At 38.6% G+C, this 26450-nt stretch overlaps 1 protein-coding gene across 7 annotated transcripts; it reads left to right on the forward strand.

Moving 5' to 3' along the window:
- Nucleotides 1-971: 971 nt before the first annotated feature.
- On the forward strand, nt 972-25743 carry PEX2 (peroxisomal biogenesis factor 2). Of its 7 annotated transcripts, XM_054191176.1 has the most exons (4): nt 972-1320; nt 1627-1705; nt 11121-11281; nt 20905-25743. In XM_054191176.1, the coding sequence occupies exons 3-4, from the start codon at nt 11252-11254 to the stop codon at nt 21832-21834; spliced, it is 960 nt and encodes a 319-aa protein (XP_054047151.1). In that variant the 5' UTR covers nt 972-1320; nt 1627-1705; nt 11121-11251; the 3' UTR covers nt 21835-25743. The 7 variants fall into 7 exon arrangements, with proteins under 7 accessions (XP_054047151.1, XP_054047150.1, XP_054047156.1 ...); XM_054191175.1 differs by lacking the exon at nt 1627-1705; XM_054191181.1 differs by lacking the exon at nt 11121-11281 and having other exon boundaries at nt 975-1320; nt 20901-25743.
- Nucleotides 25744-26450: the final 707 nt, after the last annotated feature.

Below are 26450 nucleotides of genomic sequence, written 5' to 3' on the forward strand. Positions count from 1 at the left end.
ATAATATTCATAAAGGGCTGTATCCTGTTTTGTGACACAAGTAATCCGGAGTGTTATATAATTTCTTATCTGTTAGAAAAAGATGGTTTAGAATCCTACAATATGTGCCCATGGAGTCCCCCAACAGCCTCCTTAGCACAGATAACCTCAGCAAGGTATCTGAAGAACTGCGACCCTTAATGTCACCTGTGAATCTCTATTCATGAATATGCCAAAACTAAATATAGTTACTGTTTGGAACTAAGTAAATCATTGAGTATCTTTTATGTTTAATAAATAATGTAGATTCCTCTCAACCTGTTCATACAGTCACATTTTGGAGCATTCCCCTTAATTTGCTTTCTAGAATCATAATGGACAACTTTCCAACGCAGTTTTCCTCAACTAACCATGTAATACATTCAAATAATACCTTCTGAGTTGTGTAGAATACTTTGGGACCCATGAGGGAGGACCTGGCTGTCACTAATGCCAGTGACCAACTGGTCAACCACACATCAAGCAGCGCCCGTGCAAAAGCTGCTGGAGAAATACCTGCCTGCACTACTTACAGGCTCTTGACACATTTCCTCCCTAGCCTGCTCTGTTTCTCTTCTCACAACCCTGTGAATTCTGTCAGTAAATGCTACATAAGCCCTTCGCCCCCCGCAGGCCGCAACTGCGCCCCAGGTTGCCCTCGACTCCAACTTGCTTGGCCTCGCCTCCACCCCACCCTAAGCAGGGAGTCCCTCCACCACGACACGAGCGCCCGGAGGCTGCTGCTGGCGAGTTAAAGACGACGAAACCTCAGCTCCGCTTTCAGCGGGACACTTGACCGCTCACAAGGCCTGTGAGGCGCCCGGCGGCCGCCACCCTACCTCAGCCCGCTAGCTCACACTCGGCTCTGAAGCCGCCCCTCCTCTTGCCTCTCCTATTGGCTCCTCATCCTCAGCCCGAGCCACTGATTTGCTCTGCGGCCTGTCAGTCAAACCTCCCCGCCGTTCACCCTGGCATGGCTACCATCCCGGGAGCCCTTCTAGCACGTCAGCTCGATCTCCCAGAGTACTTCCTGCAAAGCCACTCTAGGCGGTTACCTGCCGTATCTATAGTCCGTGCCGCAGCCACTCTAGGCGGCGGGAGCTGGCTCTATGACTCGGAGGGGCCTGCTGGCGGGCCCGTGCCGGCGGGCCGGGGGCCGTAGCCGGGCGGTCGAGGGGAGAGCCCTCGGGGCGGCCCGTGGAGGCTCCGTCCACGCAGGCCTTCACTAGGAGGCTCGAGGCCGAGCCCGTCGTATCCGTAGCCCTGTCGAGTCCCCGCGGCCTGGGCCCGGCGGCGGCGCAGGTCAGTCGGGGCGGCAGGAGGCCGGGGTGCCGCCGGCCTCCCTGGTGAGCGGGGCTGCGGCGGGCGGCGCCGGTGCCGTGGGGGGGCTGCTGCCGGGGCCGCCGCCCTCGACTGAGCCCGGCCTGGCAGCTCCCGCGGCCCGGCAGGCTCGGGGCGGCTGGCCGGGTGGCGGCGGCGGGCCTGCAAGGCCGGTGGGACAGCCTCTGTGGGACAGCCTTGCTGGGTCGGCCCCGGGCGCTCTTCCAGGCTCTCCCTCTTCGTAAAAACTTGTGTTTTTATAAAATTCCTCACGCTCTGTTTGGGCAGTTTCATGAGGCCCACTGACGTTCTGTCTCCTCAGCACGCAAAGAGACTGCAAGTTTTGCAGCTAGGCCCGGGGTGTAAGGTAAGAAGGAGCAGAGCATGGTAATGTGCTCTGTAGAGAGGAAAGGGCATAATATTCTGGCAGAGGGATATTTTACTCTGAATTGGTATTCTGATCTCAATTGAGAGAGAATCATTTACAGACCTCCAAAAGTCTTTCCTGTGACTGCCTGCTATAGGTGACAAGGTTTCCTATAGGCACTGACTGCTAAAGTGGACAGTGGCTCCTTTCCACTTTCTGTTAATCCAGTTTTGTCCATCCTGTAAGTGTAAGTAATAAACTGTTAGTTTGCCACAAAATTAATAGAGATTTAGGCTGAATTGTCAATGCATTTTGGCAGGAGGCTGAATTCCACTTATGATATAGACCATACTGAAAACCACAGCACTGTGTAATACTTTCAATCCCTAAGTCTATTTCTTGTATCATCTTTCACCTGTCAGTGGGAAGAAAGTGTTCACCAAGGTCAGAGATGAAGTATGGCCAGTTTGTAGTAAAATCTGATTCCAAAATATTTAGCCATTTGTTTGATTTTACTGGAAGTTACTGAATTCTTATCTAATTTCTTTGGAGCTGTTATTAATATGCAGTTCAGCAACAGTTGGTGATTAAGTTTTTCACTTTAAGACTGATACTATTTTTATTCTTTATGAAGATCTGTTTTATCAGTGTTTTCTTCTCCAAACTCTTTCCTCTGTACTTCAGTTTCTACTCATCGGCAGTTTGTTTTTCACCTCCTGGATGTCCATCATCACTAGTTTATCTAATGAAGTGATTAGTAGGAAAACAGCTGAAAGTGTCATTGTTGGGACATGAATTAGAGTAGCAAATAAACTACTAAAGGGATAACAGTTCACTCCTCTGAATTATTTTTTTAAGCTTATTCATAGTGTATGAAGTCATCAATTTCAGTTACTTGCTCTGGAGTTAGAGGGATAGCTTCACACCTATAAGATATATAAATGAACTCATTAAACAGGCTTTTTCCATTTTTTTCCATAGAAAGGGAGTAGACCAGTAGGGCACATAATCAAGAGTATTGGAGGGATTTGACACTTTTAATTCTTCTGGAATTTACTATGGAAATAGATGATTGTGTCAGTTTTGGAACACCTACTGTGGTTGCTAGTGCTCTAGCACAAGTTAAGAGTAAAAATATTTTTTGGAGTTAAAAAGTTATATTTTCCACAAACCCTCTCTTTGGAGAGCTCACCACTTGTATCTGTAGTGATGTATGTGGAGAAAAGATAGTGCTGTGCATGAGGGATTACACCATGAATAGGCTAGTTCAAACTCATTCCAGTTTTCTGGGGGAAAAAAAAAATCCTTCCAATATTTTGCTATGCTATACACTGCAGTAAAGTTTGGGGAATAATTTGTCTTCTTTTGGATAAGTCAGGTATGACTTTTATTGCCAAAAGTTGTGAGAAGTTCGTATCTGCCTGTGCAAACATACTCTTCAGAAAGCAGCATTCTTTTTTTATTTTAAAAAGGTCTTAATATTTTAATAGCTTATGGACTTACGCTGTAATTGCCATGATACTTGTAGTGTTCTCCGTAATGTTAAGTATTTGATAGAGTCAGTGTATTGGAAAGTGGAATACATCTAAAGCTATTGTCTATGAAGGTTTTGCAAGGACCTTATGTTTACATCCTCTTTCTTGCCTACCAATCTGGGTTGTATTGTGGGAGGCTGACAGAGGTGGCATGTTTGGTATTTTTTTTATAAGTGACAATTTGTATATGTATGTATATATTTTTAAAAAATGTTACATATATATATTTGCAGTTTTCAAAGTAAGAATTAAGTGTGTTTACTGACTACAGAGCATAATGAAATTGCATTAATCTGGGGCCACAGCAGCTGAAATAACTCTTTGCTTAGAGTTTTGCCTCTAGTTGTAAGTCCTTTTAACTTCTAGGCCTGCCTTGATTCAGACTTGTGGGTTTTTTTGTGTTGAGATCATCATTTTCACCAAATGAAGAAAATCAGTTCCCATTAAAGCTTTAATGAAACTTCTAATGTTGATACAATTAAATAATTAAAATTAGACAACTCTCTGCATGAGTGGCAAAGTATCCTTTACTTTTGTTAGAAGTGTTGAAAACTGTGAAGTAGTAGTGGGGAACTTAAGTATATCTGAATCAGCTTGTGCTTAAGTCCCTCATAGTTGCCCTTAGAACTCTTAGTACAGCAGTACAAGCATATAAAATACCATCCTCTGAATTTATTTTTAAAAAGTTTAATTTCTTAGGTAGTAGGCCTTCAGATGCATTATGAATCCACCACTGATTAAAAGGCTGTCTAGCCCTAATCTAAAAGGCTAGATTAAAGAACTACCTACTAAAAGGCAGCTGGGATGGTGTGCCCCCCTTCATGGTGGTGGATTATTAAGGATTATACAAGATACATGGAATGTCTGTTTTGTGCAAGGAGGATGTTTAGTTTTGGTAGAGAATTTTTTGTGTGCTTGAGACCTCTGTGTGTTTGTCTCCTTTTAGATTCTGTTATTATGCCCCGACCCCGAGACAGTAGCTATAATTTCTTTTATTAGAGAAGGTAGTGACTCATAGAAAGGTTTTGATACTTACTGTGATTCAGGACACGTGGGAAGCAAGTTTTCTTGTGATGGACTAAATAACACTCAATTAAAACTTGTAAACAGGTGTTTGCAAAGGTGTATATAAAGACTTCGTTAGACCCTTCATAGAACAGAATGGGAAAGGTAATTTCTATACTCTGGTAGTTTTTGATATTGTTACTAATCCAAAGACCTCCATTTGTTCTTTGACATCAAATGCTGTGGTGATGCAAGTCAAGACAGACATTTGATCTTCTCCTGTGTTTAATCTTTTATAGACTTTTAAAGTGGCAATTCTGAGAACTGATAAAAGCTTCTACCCAGAGAGTATTTGGGAAGGAGGGAAGGAAACAAGTTCATGGCTATATACTATCAATACCAAAAAATATATTGTAAAATATATTTTCAAGATGTAAATAATCAAGGGGTAGGGAATGATGTCTGAATCCAGTATTAACATATATCTGGACATAGTAATGAAGCGCATGATCTGTCAGGAAAAAAACCCAAACATTTAATTATGTCTTCAAAATGGGAGAGAGTGGGAATGTCTTTCCTTTTCCATTTTTTTAAACATATGAAAGTAATTTCAAAGCTGTGAGGTTCAGAGAGAGTAGGGGGAAGGAAAGGAGGGAGGAGATGAACAGAAATCTGAAGGAAAACTAGTTAGTAGTAAATTAAACAGTAGACCAATCAACAATTTGAGGTTATAATGCAAGTACCTTATTACCAATGTGCTTTATTTCCATATTGGTTATAATGACCTACTCGTAAAAAAAAATCCCCCAGGACTGTTGCACTTGGAATGTCTATGTTTATTCACCGAGAACAAGAATCAAGAAGATCTAAAAAAAAAAAATGTATCCAGCTAATGCTAACTGATAAATTTTAGGTATAAATACAACTTCATTAAATTAGCTAGTAAGCTAATAATAAGAAACAAACATGAATAAGTGTTTGAATTGAAAGATAGTGCCATATTTATTAAGAAGTGTTCTTCATATATTGCCAATAAGCTCGTTCTAGATTAATGTCAGTCTAACTGAAGAATAAGATTTAATATATTACATTAATTTCAATATCTAGAATTCTATAATTTTTTAGATATTTTATGATTTTTGGGCAGAGAGTTTTTTTGAAGACTATCAAGATAATACTTTTGTAATAAAAAAAGTTCAACATGTTTGTATGTTCCAGTTTAGCTTGTGTCTCCTTTAAGCTATATGGTCCCTGGCAGAAACTAGTGTAATTTATTTCTTATTCAGTCTGTTACTGATATTAGTGCCAGCTTTCTTTGAGAGCCTGGTTTAAGTGTTAGAAAGAAAGATCATTGCCCTGGACTTCAGGAGAGCAGACTCTCGCCTCTTCAGGGATCTGCTTGGAAGAGTCAAAGGCCCTGGAGGGGTGCAGGAAAGCTGGTTGATATTCAAGGATCACCTCCTCAGAGCTCAAGAGCTGTCCATCCAAGTAGGAAGTCAGACAAAAATGCCAGCAGCCCTGTATGCATGAACAAGGAGCTCATAAAAAAATCTCTAACATAAAAAGGAAGTATGCAGAAGCAGGGACAAGTAACCCGGGAGAAATATAGAGGCAGTGTCTGAACATGCAGAGATGTGATTAGGAAAGTCACAGCCCGTCCAGAGTTGAATCTGGCTAGGGATGTCAAAGGCAACAAGAAGTACGTCAGTAGCAGAAGGATGACTACGGAAAATGTGGGTTCACTGCTGAATGGGACAGGGGCTCTGGTGATACAGGATATGGAAAAGACTGAGGTACTGAAGGCCTTCTTCACCTCCCTCTAATAGCAAAGATCTTCAAGAATTGTAGAACCCAGGGGAAAGTCTGGAGCAGTGAAGACTTACATTTGGTGGAAGAAGTTTAGGTCAGAGAATACTTAAGTAACCCAGACATATATAAGGCTCTGGGCACTGATGGGATGCACTGATGAGTGCTGAGGGAGCTGTCTGATATTACTGTGACAAGGCTCTTGATAATATTTGACTGATCATGGAGACTGGGAGAAGTGCCTGAAGACTGGAGGAAAGCCAGTGTCACTCCTGTCTTCAAAAGGACAAGAGGGGAGTACCTGGGGAGCTCCGGTTTGATCAGCCTCACCTTGATCCCTAAGAAGGGTGAAAGGTGGTGGAGCAGCTAATCGTGGAAACCATTTCCAGGCACATTAAAGGCAAGAAAGTGATCAGGAGTAGCCAGCAGGGATTCACCAACCTGATAACTTTCTACGATGAAATGACTGGCTTTGTAGACGAGGAGAGGGCAATGACTGGCTTGGTAGATGAGAGGCAGTATATACTGTTTCAGTAAGGCTTTCAACACTGTCTCCCATTATGTCCTCATAGAGAAGCTGATGAAGTATGGACTGGGTGAGCAGACAGTAAGGTCAATATAAAACTTGCTGAACGGGGCGTAGCGATCAATGGTGCAAAGTCTAATCGGAGGCTAGTAACTAGTGGTGTACCCCAAGGGTCAATACTGACTCCAGTCCCGTTTAACATCTTCATTAATTATCTGAATGATGGGGCAGAGTGCAACCTCAGCAAGTTTGCTGACACAAAACTAGGTGGAGTGGCTGATAGGTCAGAGGATCATGCTGCCATTGAGAGGGACCTCAACAGGCTGAAGAAACAGGCTGACAGAAACATCATGAAGTTCAAGAAGGGAAAGTGCAGAGTCCTGCACCTGGGGGCGGGATCAGCCCTACGCCCTGGTATCTGCAGGGTGGCAACGATCTGGAAAGCAACTTTGGAAGAAAGGACCTGGGGGTCCTGGTGGACACAAAGTTCAGAATTGGCCAGCAATGTGCCCTTGTGGCAAAGAAGGTTAATGGTATCCGGGGCTGCATTAGGAGTGTTGCCAGCAGACCAAGGGAGATGGTTGAGGATCCTCTCACTGTCCTCAGCAATGGTGAGACTGCATCTGAAGTACCATGTCCAGTTGTGCGTTCCCCAGTATAGGTGAGGTCTGGACGTACTGGAGAGTTCAACAAAGGGCCACAAAGTTGATTAAGGAACTGGAGATGACTCCTGTGAAGAAAGGCTGAGAGAACTGAGACTGTTCAGCCTGGAGAAGAGAAGGCTCAGGGTGGATCTTGTTAATGTATATAAATACCTGAAAGGAGCATGCAAAGAAGATGGAGCTAGGCTCTTTTCAGTGGTGCACAGTGACAGGACCAGAGGCAATGGGCACACACTGAAACGCAGAAAGCTTTGTCTGAACATAAGAAAACATTTTTTCACTGTGAAGGTGACAAAGCAGTTGCTCAGAGAGACTGTCAAGATGCTAAAAAGCTGTCTGGACATGGTTGTGGGCAACTGGCTCCAGGTGGCCCTTCTTGAACAGATGGGGACTGAACATCATAAATACACTGATCCCTTTCTACTGGCCCATGTTATGACATTTATATAAAAAATGAAAAGGGAGGGGGTAGCAGTCAACTCTGAAGTTTTCTTTTTCTTTTCCTTAGGTTGCAGTAAATACACTAGCAGTATTTGGCAACCATCAGTGGGCTTTCACACGTATATTTTAGGAAATTCAGAGTGGGAAGCCACTTCATACTACTTTAGAATGACTGCAGAAAAAAACCTCTTTGCCAGCAAGCTTCAAGAGAGGCATATTTTTCTTTAAATCACTACCAACTTCATTCTGTAAATACTGTAAAGTGTCTATTGGTACTTCACATCATAAGTACACTTAACTCTCTACAAATGTATTAGCCTTATACATATGTTTAGTATATACTAAGCTGAGCAACTCATACGATGCAAAATATGAAAATGATGTATTTGCACTTGCATGTAATGTGTGTAGTTAGAAGATGATCATTTCATCCATTAAAATCAGTCTTTCCCTAGAATACCCTAATGTAAATTTCTCCCTAGCAAGGTCTGGTTTCCAGATGTTGACTTTCCAGGAAAAACATCTGAATTCACACAGTTGTTTAGAGCATGCAGAGAGCGAATTTAAATTTTCAACTTAAATGATGGTAAGTTGCGTATGACTAAAAATGGGAATAGGCTCAAACTCACTGCTGCAGTTAATGGTCATCATTAGGGTATGGTGTTTTCAACATTATGTGTTTTCAAGAAGGCTGCTTATGTTGTTTTGTGGGTTTTTTGTTGATTTTTTTCGGGGGGGTGGGGCGTGGGGGTGGATAGGTTTGGCTTTTTTTCCTTTTGAGACCTAATAGAATATGTACTTTTTCATATAGACCAGTGAAGGCAGGAAGAGAAAGGGTGTGATGCTACAACTCTCATTTTAACTAATTAGGATGCTCTCAACACAACCTACTCCACAGCACTCCCTGCACTCTTCGAGTAGTAAAGTTAAAAACAGCAAATAAAAAAAAAAGGTTAAAAAAAGAGCATGTTCTGCTGTAAAGCTGCAGGCTCATGAGTCAGATTGTGCTGTACATGAACAGAGAAGATAGCAGGCTGTCTGTCTTCCAGCTTCTCAGATGAGCTAAATGGTTCCTGCAGCCATGCGCCTGACCTACATCTACAAGCATTGTCAGTTCACATCTAAACTTTACAAAAATCTTCAGGACCAGGAGAACAGAAAGGATGCTATCTCTTTGCAACATCCCTTTCTCGGAGGTGGTGGTAGGGTTTTTTTGATTTGGAGGTGGAATGCAAGAAATTTGAAAGTCTGAGATTACTTCAGACCGTTTTCAAAAGGAAGCTAAATGCAGATTTTTCAGAGGAAGAAAGAATAAAAATTAAGATAAATAAAAAGCTTTGAGATGGAGGAAAACAAGGACAAATACATAATATTGGAGAGAGAGGAATTATGGCAGTGGTGCAACTCTTAAATCAAGGTTGACTCTGACTGGGTTTGGGCACTTCCTCCCTTCCCTGCAAGAGAGAACCTGTGGAGGTTTTTGTCCTTTAGAAGTAAGTTGAATCACTTCTTATACTCATTGTGTTTGTATCAGTAGCTGTCTGGGAACAACCTCTCTAAAAATGCCGTCTCTGCCACTGCTTATCTCCACTGTCTCTGTTTTTGGTAATGTTGGCAGTGGGGTTGGAAAAGAAAGGAAACAGTCCAAATTTAAATTCTAAAAAAACCTGAAAAATACATTCTAAAATAACATTATTAATTCTGTAAGCAGAGGAGCTGACAGAAGATATCACTGGAGTGGGCTGGCAGGGAGAAAGGAACTTTTCCTGAAAAGGGAATTAATTTAGGGCCATGACTCTGTGGGGTATAACTAAATCATGAAGGGGAATTCACGTTGGAATTGCAGAGGGATTGTGGAAGCTGTGGCAGTGTACAGCTCAGGCTGCCTATCCCGCTTCTAAACTGTTACTTGTAATATGTGTGTGCAACTGTGCCAGTGGATTTTAAAATGCTAATGAAGTTACAGGATTGAAGAGAGTGTGGTGAAAGCATATCAGTCTTCCGTCTTGTGCTTAAAGTTACCATAATTACCAAGTAATAAAACTGTCAAGATTTGGGGACACTGAGCACATCTAATTTTCCCAGCATCCCTATTAGTCACTGTTGTATGCCAAACATTTCAAAGTACAATCATATCAAAAAGGTGAGTGGGGAGGAATCGGGTAGTGTTACTTATTTTAAACGGAGTAGCCTCTCGCTTCCAAGTCTGCATGAGTCCTACAGCGGACTTGTACAAATCATTCTTCTTTTCTCCTTTTTATTCCTATTTACAGTGTTAATAACAGGTGTTATCCTTGCACATTCAACATGTCAGGTTTGAAGACCATAAGAACAGTTCTTCTAGTCAAATGAAAGACTTGGGTTTTTATCTTGCGATTGACTGGTAGTGGGTGTGAGAGCGTGATGCTGAGATTCAAAGGCAGCCAGTTTTCATAACTACTTGTTTTTCCTGGCCCTGATGCCCTTCTTACTGCTACTGCATGTGTCTTACCTAATGCTGTGCTGACCTGTTTGTGTACTAAATCTGCAGAAAAATAAATTTAAACAGCTTTGATTTCTGCCAGTTTAATATGCAAGAACAGTTCAGTAGAGGGTCAAAAGAGTGTTGGCACTAGTCTGTAAGAAAAGGTGGCAATACACAGTTGAAGGAGGATGGGAGACAGTGACTGTAACTGTCAGAAATTACATCAGCTTATGTTGCTGTGGAACACAAGCCTAAAAAATGAGACATGTGTCAGGTAAAGTACTGTTCTTTATCCTTCTGCCAGTTGAGGGTTCTTGATGATAATTAGATCCAATTATTCCTAAGTTATGCCATACAATACAAGGCCAGAACTTAAAACTGACAGTGAACAGGCTTGTCATTTCATTGATGCAGGGGCCTTCTTGGCTCTAACATGTCATAAATATATACAGTCTGTAACGACATTATTTTTACCTACAGTCCTCGTTTTGGTACAGATGTGGACAGAGGTTAATTATGAGTTAGCTATGCATTTAGGACAGATTTTACCTTTCTCGTCTATTAAGTATTGCTAATAAAAGGTTAAAGGGCATTATGTTCCTGCAATGTAGTACTTGGATCAGCATTGTTACACTTGCATATCACTGAATATTCATGACTCTGCAGTTGGTATGCATATGTATGTAAAAAGGAAGAAAGTTGGAATAAAATCTGGGCAATGACTGTGTTTCATAAATTATGAGTCTAAGGTGTTCAATGCAAAATTTCAGGGTTCTGTCATCTGTGGTAAATTGTATCAGAGCATATAGAACAGTTATTGCTTCTGAATCCCTTTTACGTCATATCTTCTCAGTCTTCATCCTGGCATCTCCGTACCTATCTGATGATCCATTCACGTGGATCAGACAGGTAGGAGCAGAACAGAAACACAGACCTGTGAAATGGGAATTTAAGTTAGGTGACTTTTTTTTTTTAGGTAGTTTCGAATGGAAGAAAGGTAAGGAGGGGCATGGAAAAGATGCATAAAATTGGAATTGAGACTGCACTTGACAAATAAAGCTATGTGAGATACAGTGCCCTTACAACAGTGAAAAGCAGATACTACATATGTCACGAGGCATAAGGCCAGCTTTTCAGGTAAGTAACAATAACCAGCAAATGAATAGTTATGGCTATGACTGCCCACAGTGTGCCCACAACCATGCATTCATGTTCTGTCTTTGAACCGTTCTGAAACAGAGCTGCATACCTCTGCAACTCTATGATGTTTCACCTGCTTTACACAAAGGATGGCACATCTTCCAAGCTTTACATCCTTTTCACTTTTACACATGCAATGCGATATAACTTTGTTATCCATTCTTATACCAGAACTTGATATCCTCGTCATAATGAAAATCACTTCAAACGTAAGGGTCTCCCTGTCATTTGCTGATGTGGTCAGTAGTTGAGACCTACATTTGTAGCACAAGGGACCCTTATCTTTCCCATGCTCTTACATTTCTTGATACTGGCTCAGAGAGATTGCCCCTTCCCTGCAAGGGCAAGTCACATCACAGTCACAGCTCTGGTAAACTACTCCAGCCAAATCCTCCGTCGTTTTGATTCAGCAGCAGTAGATGTAAGGCACTTCTCCAGAGAATTCCCATTACATGGTTCCAAAGAAAAAGAGTCAATATTGCGCATTGGACTTGTATTTTGGCTCCTCATTTTAGTGTTGAAGGGATTTTTTTTAACCGTGTTTTTTTGGAAAGCCTCAAGTTACGATGCAGAATTGACACATCCCTTTAGAGATGAGTTTGCAATTTGACATACTAAGGAGAGGGATGACAAAAAAGAGGAAATAAGATGGGGAAAGAAGAAGAATGGGGTAAAGAAGAATAGTGATTGAACATATGACTTGTTACATGCTTCCTGTTTATTCTAATAAATGAAAATTAGGGCCATATCCAAAAAGTTGGTCGGATGATGCTATCTATGGCTTTTATGCTACAGGGAATACAAATATAGTTTGAGCTTTTGTAGCCTTAAATTTAACATCAAAAATTTTAAAAGATAGTATTTTAAATGTGTTATGCAGTAATTAGTCTACACATCTAGTTGTTTGCATCTAATAGTGTCTTTTAAGAGTGCTGACTGATCACAATTTTTTCTGAAGTCAGTGAGCACTCTTAGCATTCAGAGTATCTTTAACTGTGGCCAATAATAGTCTTGGTTGCTAGTGTTCATCGAGAGAATGTATTATACTGACACGGGATTTTCAGTTTCCATCAAATAGTGACAGAAATGACTGATGTACAGCTACTAACAGTGCAGCACTTTCCTACTGCTCTTCATTACTGTTGTATCAATTCTGGCTCTTCTGAGCTGGTTTTGATTTTGTAACTTGAAGCCCTAATATTTTGACTCTGGCAGGTAGCTTATGGAAGATAAATCAATGAGCTATTGTTAGGTTTTCTTGTTGTCTTCAGGCATTCATCAGTGGCTAATCTCTTGTATCCCATTTTATGAAATCTAAGTTTACTGAGTTAAAGTTGGAAAAGCAACCTGTGATCTGAGTGTATCTTTGTTTTGTACTTGGTTTTCAACATTAAATGTAACTGTAACATTTAGGATTCTGGCATTTGTTACTAGTTGCACACTGAACTCCATAGAGAAAATCTTAATTTTCTATGGGATTGATTTGTCACACAGTCAGTCATTCAGTGTTTTCCTTTACTTTGTCTATTTTGAGAACTAGTCCTGCCTCCCAGGAATGTAAGAAATTAGTATTTTCTGTGATTGCAGTGTGTTACTGGTTTTTCAGTTACTGTTAGTAGCTATTCGAAATGGTTAAAGAATCGTTTTATGTTCTTTACAAAATGATAGGTATTTAGTTGAAGTATATAGAAATCCAGACAGTAATACAAAATCAATCTTTTGTAAGGTTATTTGAGGTAATGATATAGTGATAAGTTAATTTTACAGTGATTAAGAGACAACACAGTTGGGGCTCCCAGTTAGACTTTGATCTGAGGATATTTCTCTCTACACTTGATGAGCAAGAAAGAGATGAGAATTAATGGTAAGACATGAGGCTTTGAGCAGCTGGTGTCCGGGTTCTGTGTTTTATTATGAGAGTTGATGTAAAGGAAGATTTTAAAATTAACTGGGTACATATACTTTGATTTTTCATCTTTAAAGTTTATTGATTTCAAATTGACATCTAAAATATCCTCTGCTGTTGAGAGTAACTGAAAAGAACAGTTAAATGGAATACATTTTCTCCAAAAAAACACGCACAAAAACAACTCAAAAAATCTCCATCTCCCGGTTAAAAAAAAAAATCTCAGCATTCTTGTGGTTGGTCGAAAGATGGTATTCATTGCTATCTATTGATATCTTAACCTTGTGAACATAAAAGGAGGGGTAGGAGACCAAGGGTATGGCTTTCTCTCTCTCTTAGACACACCAAGTATGGCAACACTGAAGGCACAATACCAAATGTGTTGTAGCTCCTGAAGAAAAGAGGAACTGTGTGTTGGTAATGTTGTCTGCAGAGAGTGTGATCCCTAGCATGCCCACCACATACTGCTTCCCCCTGCCTGGGCCATAGATCTGAATGCTGGGACTTGGCAGAATCTAGTCTGTTGAAAAGACTAAAAAATGGTTATCTTTAATGTACTTTTTTCTTTGAGATGAGACAGTTTATAATACTAAACTAAAATAATAATAATTAATGTCAAGGAGACTTTATATATCAAGAATTCTTCACTGGCCTGGAAATCAAAAGGCAAAAATAATGCAACATGGTTAGCAATGAATGTAAAGGAATAGCATAGGAATGTAAGAATAAAATCAGTGACTCTAAAGAATAAAATAAGTTTCAATTTACAAAGCACAAGAAAAGAATCAATGAAAGGTTCTGAAAATCTAAGTAAGAGGAGTCACAAAGGGATAGGTCCATTACCTAGATCAGTTATTAAATAAGAAAGGAGAACAAGTAACAGATTTTCAAAGACTGATTCTTTACTTCATACTTTATAAAAGAGATATATTGTGACCTGCTGCTTTCATAAAATTAATCTGAGACAGGAAATAAGAGTGGAACCAAAGCACAGAAAGAATAGCCTAAGGAATCTTAATATAGATGTGCTCAAGTGGCAAATCCTAATAAAATTCATCCTAGAATGATTGAGGAATTAGGCACCACTGATTTTATATATTTATTTATTTAATGTCCCAGAGGGTGAAAATAGCCAGTGAAATGGGTTTGTGTGTGTGGTTTTGTGTCTCTTTATTCTTCTGTTAAGGGAATTATTGAAGCTGTCGGTTTTGATACCAAAGATTCAGTAGCAGTTTAGCAATTAATTTGTATGTAAAAATGTGCAGAAGAGCAATTATAAAACAGCTGGTATGGTTTGACATGACCTGTTCATAAGAAACCTTGATCTATTTTCTCCTCTTAGAGAAGAAGCTTAGTAAGTAAGAGGAAAACTTTAGGTACAGTATAGCTTGATTTTAATAAAGTCTTTTTCCCTACATAAGCAAGCTAAGGAAACATAATATAGATACTATCTGCATTAGATACTGATATTATCAGCATCAAGTTGAAAAATTGTCTTTACAGAGTAATTACCTATAGTAGCCTGTCTAGATGAAAAGGCATTAAATGAGTGAGATGATTGAAGAGAATGCACACTTACAGAAGTTACTGATGATACTAAGCTGGAGAGGGGTAGAAAGTTTGGGGTTATTGTGGTTTTTTTTTTCCCTTTGTTTTGAACGTGAGATCTGAATCCAAAACAGTGATGAATTTGGAGAGAGTCTCGGAAATGAACAAGATGAAAAACAATGCAGGCAAGTGTGAAGCACTGCATTTAAGAGGAAGAACACAAATACATGAATATAAAACAGGAAACAGAAAAAGATAGGAGATAAAAACAGGAGATAGAAGAAGATCTAAAGATACAGTGGACCTCAGGGTAAATGCTAACTATTCTGCTGGAAAAAAGTAAAGGTGGTTGGTTTCTTTTTTCTGGGGGACCATACTAGGCATGTTGTAGGAAAGAGGACGTTGTCTAGTTTGGCAAATCTTCAGTATGTAGTTGGTCCCCTCCCATGCGTCACTGCTTTTTCCTCTTGAGAAGATGCAGATAAACTGGAAATTCTTCTCCATTGTTGTTATTGTTTTCTCCTGTGAAATGAAAACCATCTTTATGTCTAATAAAGATGCTTTAGATTGAATATGAGAAAAAAATTCTTTGTAATTATTAGGGCCGTAAAACACTGGAATAGACTACCTAGAGAAAGTGTGGAATAGGCTTTCTTGGTAGTTAAACATCTGTCAAGATATTCTTGAGCCTGCATTCATGCTGAGTTAGGATTAGATAGTCTGAACTCAGTGAAGTGAATGGGTGTGCTACTTCTTTCATTCTAAATGCAATTTTAAGTTAGAGCAGTAAGGAACAAAGTTTATTTTTGGTTTAATAAAGTATATTTTTATTTGGCTTCCCAAAAAGTGTTTTGACAAAACTTAAAAATATTTTGAAGCTTCTGCATATAGTATATGTCTGTCTGTCTTCTAATGACTGTGCTAGAAAAGCAGGGAATGTGATTGCAGTAACACTGAGATAGTTAGAAACCCCTTGATTACTCATCCACAGTGGAATAGCCCTGTGGAAAAAATGACACCCTAGAGGTTACTTGGATTTGTATATTTCTGCAGGCAAAGTTTACAGACCTGTAAATTTAAATGTAGAATTTTTGTGGGCAGAATGCATTGACAAATATGCCTGATGGTAATACATCTTGTACTGATAGTCCCAGAACAGGTCAATAATAATGCTTATATTGATAGCAGCAATGCAGGAGATGTTACTTGGTATTATAGCTAAAATCCATGTTATCCCCTTAATCATAATTACATTAATATTGACAAGCTGTTGACAATACTCACATTACTATTGATAGATTTCTGTCAATAACATGTTTCCAAATAAAATATATTCATTCATAATTTGTACAATGCTCGATAACAGCACTAACATATACCAGAAGAAATTCCTCTTTCCCTGGTGATATACAATAATTATTTTTTTTTTGTTGCACAGTGTACTATACAAGTGGGATTGTTCATTTGTTTTGTTTAAAAAAAACCCAACAGACAAACTATAGGTTATTAAAGAAAGAAATGTTCTGTGTGGGGTTTTTTTCTGTGAGGCAGTTTTTTATTTTTTTTCTCTGCAATATCTGTGATGGTGTAAAATCAAGGGAGAACCATTCAAGTAGTAGTCTTTAGTGTTTTGTCTTAAAGTTTATTTATGTAACAAGTTAATCACACATAGGATTTATTATGTATTTTCGCCTGATTCTTGACTGTTCAATACTGATCATACAAGGTAAGCCTGATGGCATCCTTACCTGAGTGTTGATACTTGTTTCTTCCATTACTGGGTCTACAATTCTGAGTTCTTGAGTTTTAAAAAATTTAAAGTAGACCGAATAAGAGAGTTAAAACAGTAAGGACATGACAAATAGAATTCAGTGCAGGAACATGGAGGGGAAAACAACATTTTCTTTATAGTCTGTGTAGCTCAGCAGAATATGGAATGCAAAAATAACATTAAAAAGTACAAGTTAAATGTCTTGACATTTACAGGGTGTGCTTATTATCTAGTTTTAAACCAGAGTCTCAATTATTCCAACTCCAGGACCACTATTTGTGAAAACAGTATGAACTGAATGGACTTATGTATAGAGAAAGAAATAAATAAGTGAACTTATTATATTATTTTTTTTTATTATCACCTGAAAAAATGGACACCATAGATAAAGAATATAATGACAATTCCTTACTATCACAAAATAGAGAGAGAATTTAGGCCTCTTCTCTCAAAGAAACAGGTGCTGTTTTCCACATCATTAGGACAATTGCCAGTATTTTTCATACAGATTTCAAACTTTCCCTTTTAACGTTTCTCTGTGGGAAGTAAGTATCTACCCTATAAGTGCAGTAAAACCTTGTCAGTTCAGAAGTAAGCATAGTGTACAGCAAAACATGTCAGCCTGTATGTAACAGTGAGCACACTGAAATGTGCTTACACGTTAAAATCAAAGCTATATGGATATAATCTTTAGTAACTTGCAGGGTCCAGTTAACACCACGGCCTATGGCAAACTTCCAGTGTTCCTTAGCCACAAAGAGCTTCAGAAAAAATGCCCAGTTTTATTGCTTAGGTTGAGAGTGCTTACCTAATTGTTCATCAAAAAGAAAGCTTTGCTTCCATAGGTATATTATAAGCATAATTTAAAGGATTTTGAAGGAGTACATCTTTATTAGTAGTTGCTTATGTTTTTATCTGATATTCCTTTTCCATATAGTTTGTATAAAAGTGATTTCAAAGTTGAATCAATCTGCTAGTTCATAATTCAGTAAGAGACGTATGTGACTTAAACAGTATATATGGTGTTGATTCTGTTTTTTTAAAAAAATGACACTTGTTGGATTTTGAAAAATTTCAAAGGTTAACAAACAGTGGTTGGACTTGTTTGTTCAAAAGTGGTTTCCATTTTCTGTGTACAAAGTTCCAACCCCCACTGACAGGTTCACTGAGGTTACTTCCTTCAGACAGGGTTCTGCAAAGGATCATGAACATGTATTGTCACAAATCAATTAATTTGTTAGACAATGAGGCATGCACAGATTTTTGGGAAGGTCAAGCTCCAAGTTCTGGGGAAAATCTTTACCACATCTAGTCCATCCTCCTGTGAAAATTGGGGATAAATTCAGTGCTAGAAGAAGTACCCTAGGACATTGTTTGGTCAAGTTTTAAGAATCTCCAGGGATGCAGATTTCACAGCCCTTCTAGACAAACTGTTCCGGTTCTCTTATGTCCAATTGAAATTTCTCATGTAGCAACTTACAACCAGTTGCCTTCTTTCTTTCATTGCACCTCACAGAAAGGTTTGACTTAATCTTCTCTGTAACCCTTAGGTATTGGAAGATTACTATTAGATCACTTCTTAGCTGCCTTATCTTCAAGTTGGACAATCTGAGTTCCTTCAAGCTCTCCTCATATATCAGGTGTAGGGGCTCCCTGATGATATTAGTGGCTGGATTCTTTTCAGTTTGTTGACACTTGGTTTTTACTATAGATAGAAAAGAGGCAAAACAGTACATAGCATCCCAGGTGTAGATTTAGCAATGCCAAGTAGAGGAGATTAAGCACGTCCTTCAGTCTGCTAGCTACGGGCATGCTAACGCACTCCGGTAGGCGTTAGTAGCACAAGGTTGCATTGGTGACTTGTGTTCAGCTTGCTGCCTACCAGAATCCCCAAGTCCTTTTTCACAAAGCAGCTATGCATTCAGTCAACTCCCAGCCTATAGTGATCCATGGGTTTTCTTGTGGATCTTACGATCCATCATAATCCTGTGTATTTGACACATTTTCCTTGAACTTCAGAAGGTTTCTGATAACACATTCCTCACTTGCTGAGGTTTCTTTAGATAATCTGACTATACTGGGGGGGGGAAATATGCACAGATTTAGCCTACTTTATGAGAAATCTATAACAGCAATTTCTCATAGCACCTGGGGTAATGGAAGACAGCTGGAAAAGATGGTAGAACTGATGTTGGAAAATTGTCTTAGTAGATGGATCAAGGAAGCAGTTTGTTAAGATGTCCCTTTCAAATAACTAGAATTTTGGAAGGAGATTTTGTGTATTGGGAATTGCATAGTACACTAGTAGGAGTGTAACTGAAATGAATAGAATGGAGTGAAATGAGTAGAAAGGACTGAGGTGTTAGGAGAAGGGAAGAAGACAATAGACTTGTAGGGATTATGAGTGAATAGTGCCAAACCGGAGTGACAAGTTCCAGAGCAGATGATTATCAGTGGCTGTGGTTCCTAAAAGGGTAGTGGGATGAGAAGATGAGGGGTAGGAAGGTAGATAGTCATTTCAGCTGGAATTGTTGAAGTGATACAGCAAGATCCAATAGGGATTGAATTGATCCTTTGATCTCAAAGTGGAGGAGGTAAGGTATTGGGATGATAGTGGATAAAGCTTTCCAGCCACATTGCTGTGCCTCTGCTTACTCTTGAAAAGGCAGAAGCATGAGTGAGCCAGGCTTGGGTATACTGCCTTTGTATACCCTTGTGTATGGGCTTGTCAGGCCAGTGCAGGTTGATGCAATGAACACCATAGCTGTTTGCCCGGAGGCGGCCTTGTACTGCCTTCAGCCATATTTTGCTTGGTAATGGGGAAGGAGGAGTTTAAAGAAACATAGTGGAGCTATTGTATGCTCTACCCATATAGCCAGTCTTAGTAAATTGGAGACTACTGTTATACAACATACATTAGGAACAAAATTGTCTTTCGCGTTAGCTTTGCATGGTATTTTCCTTACAGCCATGACCAACTATAGGTACAGAAAACAGTAGGAATGCTACAAATAATGCTTTGTAATGGATTTTAAAACTTTTGGCGCTCTTTGTTTCAGCAAAGAGTTATTGGTTTGGAGAAATTAATTTTTTTTAGTATTCTTATCTTCATTAGCAACCACTCCTGTATAGGATCCTATATGGCATCTTTTATTCAAAGCAGTCTTGTGTTGTAGCAGATTTTCCCCTTATAAATAAGGATTTGAAGTACCTTTTTCAGTACTCTCTCCAGGAGGCTGTTGACCCTTGCTTGTCTGTTATGTAAAGCATCTGGTTTAGAAAGTGAAATATGGTGCATACTACCTGTAATATACCACTTCTCCTAAAACACTTTGGGGTTTTTATGTGGACAAAAGGAACAAAAACTCAATTACCCCACAATTTTGCATTAATGAGATGTTACCATATTTTGCTCTTGCAATTTATTACATTTATTTTCCTAGTCACAGAATTCCAGCTACAATAACAATTAAACCAAGCAATTTTTAACAATATTTTTATTTTTCTCTGTAATGCTTGAAGAAGAAGAGTATGCATTTGTTGAAGTTGCTGGTATACATTAATCATCTTGCCAGGAAATTTGTTATATGACAAGTAGCACAATCCTGCACCTGTCAAAAGACTCTAGAAAATATATGCAGGCTTCAGGGATGTACTGTACGATAATTTATGTCTGAATGCTGAATATTTCTTTAATCTCATATAATGATTCTTCTCTAAACTAATCACTACCTTTATTCAGCAAGTTTTATCATTCCCACCTTAATTTACAGCCATATCTTTCTGTATGTAATACTTAAATTCGTGTTAGTATTTCTAAGATTTTACTTTCAGCCGCAGCTGCTGAAGTATTCATATAGCAATATTTTCTGTCCAACCCACTGTTCTCTTCTAGATTTTAGTTATGTTCATTTTCCCTATTTCTCTGTAAAACACCATATAGTTTTACAGTTCTTGTTTCTGGTCTTCTATTTTAAGTTCCAATTAAATATTACAGTTATGTCCAGTAATTTTTTTTTTTATTTACACAGTCAAATGCTAAATCTGTGTAGTTTTCTAAATATTTGGGAGGGGTTAAACACTTGTCTATAACAAAATACAAATGTTACTGTTTGTGAGATATAGTCCAATATAACTTCTTTTGAGATGAAGTTTTTTACTGTTAACGTCAAGCTTCTTATAAGGACTTGTAGCATATTAATACAGCATTCTGAAGAAGCTGTTTTGTTATTTCTTGTTTATTGCTGTTATACTGCAACTTTGTTATCTTTAATAAAAATAAAAGTAGGAAATGCTCTATTATACTGAAATCTATTTGTGTTTATTCCTAGACAGTGTTTTTGTGAAGAGATGGCTTCCAGCACTGGAAAGGAAAGGAGTGTGAATCCTGTGCTCAGAATAAGCCAACTTGATGCTCTTGAACTAAACAAAGCCCTGGAACAACTAGTGTGGTCCCAGTTTACCAGCTGTTTTCATGGATTTAAACCAGGGGTGTTAGCTCACTTTGAACCAGAAGTAAAAGCATTTTTATGGCTTATATTATGGAGATTCACAATCTATTCCAAGAATGCAACCGTGGGACAGGCTATTCTGAATATTCAGTACAAGAATAACTTATCTCAGACAGAGAAATACCAGCCTCTGAGCAAGCACCAGAAGTTATGGTATCTTATTTTGACTGTTGGTGGAAGATGGCTGGAAGAAAGATGTTATGATTTATTTAGCAATCGTCAACTGCAGTCTTTCTGCAAAATTAAGCCTTATATTAACTTTGGATCTGGACTTCTTAAACTTTGCGGACTTCTAAATTTTCTGATTTTTCTTCAGAAAGGAACATTTGCAACGCTTACAGAACGCATTCTAGGAATTAGGTCAGTTTTTTGCAAGCCGCAAAGTGTTCGTCAGGTAGGATTTGAATACATGAATAGGGAGCTCTTATGGCATGGCTTTGCTGAATTTCTGATCTATCTGCTACCACTTATTAATGTACAGAAACTAAAACTTAAAATTTCTTCTTGGTGTTCGCCTATTGCAGGTCTTTCCAATAGTGAAAACACATTAGCAGCTCACGGCAAGGAATGTTCACTATGTGGGGAATGGCCTACCATGCCTCATACCATAGGCTGTTCACATATTTTTTGTTACTACTGTATTAAAAGTAACTACTTATTTGATATGTATTTTACATGTCCTAAATGTGGCTCAGAGGTACACAGTCTTCAGCCACTGAGATATAAAATTGAAATGACAGAATTGCATGCCTGATAGGGAGTTGATTTGGTTTTGTACTGTACATGAAATATTATGTTGCAGAGATTAATGGAAAAATTCAGAAACTATTGTAAACGGACAACTTAAAGATGCTTTTGGAGACTCTGTAATTTGTTGTAACATATGTCTTTACTGGTATTATTTTTATTTTTTTTACTGAGTAACAGTGCCAGCTTGCCTCTGAAGGAAAGAAAAGAAAGGATTTCACCAACTCTTCTACTTTCTCAGGCTACTTGATCCTAGTTTGGTACCCCTGTGTTGTCAAGTCCGTCCTTAGATCCCGAGTCTTTCAGCCTGCCACTTCCTAACTGCATGCTATATACTTCCCTCAAAGATAGCAAAGAAGCCCAGTAACCTTTTATCCATTTTGTGGATTTTCTCAACCTTGTTTTAAAAGCTTCTGCCATTATTAACTTAGCTAGGAGATGGATTTAGTGGGAAAGCTATCCTTGTCGTGCCTGAAGAGTCATTTTAAATTTGTATATTTTTAAATTTGATTTCCCAGTCAGATGTTCCACTGTGAAAAGGAAAGGCGTAAGATGAATTGTCATCTCAGAAGATTATTAATAGTTCTCGTCGTATTCAGCCACCATAACAGGACATACTCTTTCTCTAATTCAGAATTGCTCTCTTACTGATAGACCATAAGCTTTAAGTGATCTATCTGCTGGACAGACAGATACTCCATAGTTACCATGTGCCTACAGGAGATATAAGCACTTCCTGTGCAAATACGGTGCACCTTCTAGACCTTCATGAGATGTCCAGACTTATTTTCTCACTCAACTATATGTCTGTGATCTTCAATGATGTACATATGACCACCTCCCACTTCTTCCCTATAAAGCTGAGGGATGCAGTCCACTCATCATCCATTGGGATGTGGCAGCTGCCCAAGGTAATCCACATTCTTCTGAGTCAGAGGCACTGGAGAAAACTGTTTACTCACAAGATGCTGTCTTTGGGACTTGCCACTCTTTTTTTGTTTGGTGTGGTCAAGGTGACTGCCAAACCTCGCTAACGACTCAAGACCACATAGAAAAAAGATCAAACGCATCTATGTGCATGTAGACATATTAAAAAAAATAGGTAACTCTTCCTGGTTTTTACTATTTGCTTTCTCTGTTGGTTTTCCAATGTATCAGTGTTTTTATTATTCCCTGTTTTAACACTTCATCCACTTATTCTCTGACCTGGTTTTATAAGATTTATTATTTTTTTCAAAATTGCAGTCCTTTTTTAACAGAAAGTCTTACCCAGAAGTGTCTCATTAACCCAAAAATACAGTGCATCCGTTTTTGGCTCTTAAATAAAATTCTCAAAAACTTACACAGTTAAATTGAGTAAATCGCTTTATGGTGGCTGTGTTCTTGATTCACTATCATCAATAGTCAGTCCCAAAAATAGTATGGTAACAACTGATCCAACATCTTTGATCTACTTTTATGAAATGGTTTATTACATTCTTCAGTGTCTGATTAAAACAACCCACCAGCCTATTTGTTTGAAGATCTTAAATTCTAGGTTTTGATCTTTAGAGTGACACACAACGCTTTCATCTGATGCAATTAAATATAGTTAGCGGGCTCGTAAGTATCTTTGGGCAGCCCAAAACTTCATTAATTCTGCTACTGTTCTGTGAGTCAACAGACTTCAGAGCAACTGCTTGCAGATACTGCGCCGCAATATATTATTTGACATCAAATGTGTTTATCAGCAGCCTGCCAAATTTCTGTTATTTGCAGTTGCCTCTTGAACCAGCAGGTACAAATCTGTCTTTATTAGAAGTATCAAAACTGGCAAGTCTCTTGGAGAATATCCTGGAGTCACTTGCTGGTCCCGAAGTGAGTCCCTATGAACTGTCTCCGCACATCACTTAATAGCTCTTCCCGAGGAAATGTATTAGCATCCCTGACTTTCGGGTGAGGATCATCACCTCTCTCTTTAACTATCCTTTACATGTGCAAAATCCAGTGTTCGTAGTTTACAATCATAGCAGACCTTTGTTTCCTGTGGACGCTTTATTCTTTCTGAAGTCACGGTGCAGTATTGTGTCAAAAAGGCATGGATTTTCTATACTGGACTCTGTTAGGTGTCATGTTCTTCTTATGTAGGAGTTAATTTCTTTTCTATTTAGAAATGTTTCTTTTTCCTGAATATTTAAAGAATGTTATCTTCCTTTTTTATTCCATCTTTCTGTGTCCTGCTGTTTGATTTACCTAAGCTGTATGAATTTCCTGAGGTTTGTTTTGCTTCTTGCAGCTTCACGCAGGTGAAATCCTAGTAAAATGTTTTTCATCCCTGTTACAGTATCAGTACAAAACCTGTTTCCAGAAGTTTTGTACCTCTGTTGTACAGCTCTTTTCTGCTGGCTGTGCTATATTGCAGTTGGCTTCCCTGTTTTTCTTCTGGAGTTGAACTTTTCATACTTAACTTATGATGGCTTATTATACCAAACCATTGGCCTACTACTGTAGTACCTCATCATCAGTGTGTTAGGTTTGTAGCCTGTGGCATTGACCAATTTGTGAAGTCTGTGTCTTATGGCATAAATAAACAGTTTGCGTTAACCTAAGATCCTAGATCCTAAGGTGTGGCTTTAATTCTTTTATTTTCCATGCAAGTAGCAGGTGCCATGCATCTCACAGAAATAAAAGATTTGGGAAGAGAGTGCTTCCTTTTGTCAGATACTGAACTATTATTTTTTTTTCATCTAATGTGGTGAAACCTTTGCTCGATTGTAGTCAAAAGTCAGATTCGTGAGACCAAAACTTCAACTTGTGTTTTGAAAAGCTGCTTGCTACCAGGTTAGCTTTTTAGGACTCCAAAATCAATACTCAGCAGCTTCATTGTGGCACTGTAAAATTAAAAATATACCTTTTTAATGTTGTATTTCTGTTTTGTGGTGGCTTGTGATACGTAAACTGCAGAAAAGTCTTACTTGAAGATGTTACAGAGAAAAAATAGATAATTTGTAGACTAATCAAAGGATAATCTAATTTTACCTACTAATTGCATGGATAATTTGTCATCATAAGCATATTTTCAGGTTAAAACTCTGCTGTAACAAAGGACTAAGATACATCTGGTGATGCTTCCTGCAGTAGAGGGAATAAAATTTATTTTGGAATGTTAATCTCTTCAGTCATTTTCTCTAAACAAAAGGTTTTAAGTGTTCAGCTACCATGAGAATGTACTTCTGAGCAGTCATATGTGCAGCAGTGAAAAGGATAAATGCCTAGAATTCAAGAAAGCTTAAAGGACCAGAACTCTTATTCAGTCTTGGATAGGAGTTACAGCCCTGTATGAACAGTTTTATTTGTGCTCTGCTGTGCGTCTTTGTGTGCTACGTGAATGTTTTCATTGTGCCAGAAATCAAAAAATGAAGCCATAACTGAAACAGACTAATTATAAACAGTTTTTTTAATATATTTATTAATATACCTTCATTTGAATGAGAATTACCAATTGTCATAAGGTGTGGTTTTGGAGGCATTTAGATGAAAGGAGTCAGGGAATACCGATTCCTTGCTTCCACAAACCACCTCCACTCCAGCTACTCTATGGAGTAGCTTTAAAAGAGGTCTCATTTAAGTAGTGTTATGGAAGACTTAAAGGCAGGAGTTTCAATATTCTGTAAAAGAAATTACAGGGATAGTGTTTGATTCCTGCATTACCTGGAATTTTTTCTTTATTTTTCCATAAGTCTGAGCTGTTACTAGCCAGGATGATCTGTACAAAGTGGTGAAGAGAAAATGTTAAGAAAGATGAAAGAAATATATTTCCTAAATGCAACCCAAACTGATGAATGTCCTTATTTGAGAATATTACTGCAATTGTTATCTGGGATGTATTATTCTTATGAAAACCAAGTTGGCAAATAAAAGATGCTTCTTAACAGGAGTTTCTGAAGTTTGTGAGAATTTATTTATTTAATTTTTCTTTGGAAGGCTAGTTTTCATGCCTATTCAATGGTTTGGCTGTCAGGTGGTTTCATACTTCAGTATTCATGAGACTAAAATGCAAAGTGGGAAACTGGTTTATAGTTACAGTTCACTTAAAAATTTTCTTCAATTTTAGGTTCCAAAGCAAATTATCATTTTAATAATTCTCCTTTTGAGCGGACTAGTCATAGCAATAAATTGTCAACTGTTAAACTTTGCTGCGTGTTTGCTTGGAAGCTGTCTTGGCTTGTACTAAGAAGAGAATATTGTGGCAGGACTGGACACAGAGGATAGGGTCATGTGGTTACTGCCACGGTAGGTATTAAAGCTGACGGTCATTTACTTCTAATAACAAAAATATCGTAACCTGGGCTACTGCAAGTCACAGTGCATGCAACCAAAACACCAGGGAGCGGTTTAAAGTGGTGCTTTTGAATGTCAACACCTTGTGCATTTCCAGGAAAAACTCTAGTAAAATTGGTCAAGTAGATTACAGCTGCCTGCCTTCGCCTTCCCAAGAGAGTTTTCCATGTTGTCACCATCAAAACATCCACCTAAATTGTTATTGCAATCTTAAGTTTCCACCATTCCAGGGGAGCCCAATTCCAAGGCAGGATCTGACGCAAGCCTGGCAACGTGATCAAATAGATCGCCTTCAAGCAAAAG

The sequence above is a fragment of the Rissa tridactyla genome, chromosome 2 (assembly GCF_028500815.1).
Source record: "Rissa tridactyla isolate bRisTri1 chromosome 2, bRisTri1.patW.cur.20221130, whole genome shotgun sequence".
NCBI lineage: Eukaryota > Metazoa > Chordata > Aves > Charadriiformes > Laridae > Rissa > Rissa tridactyla.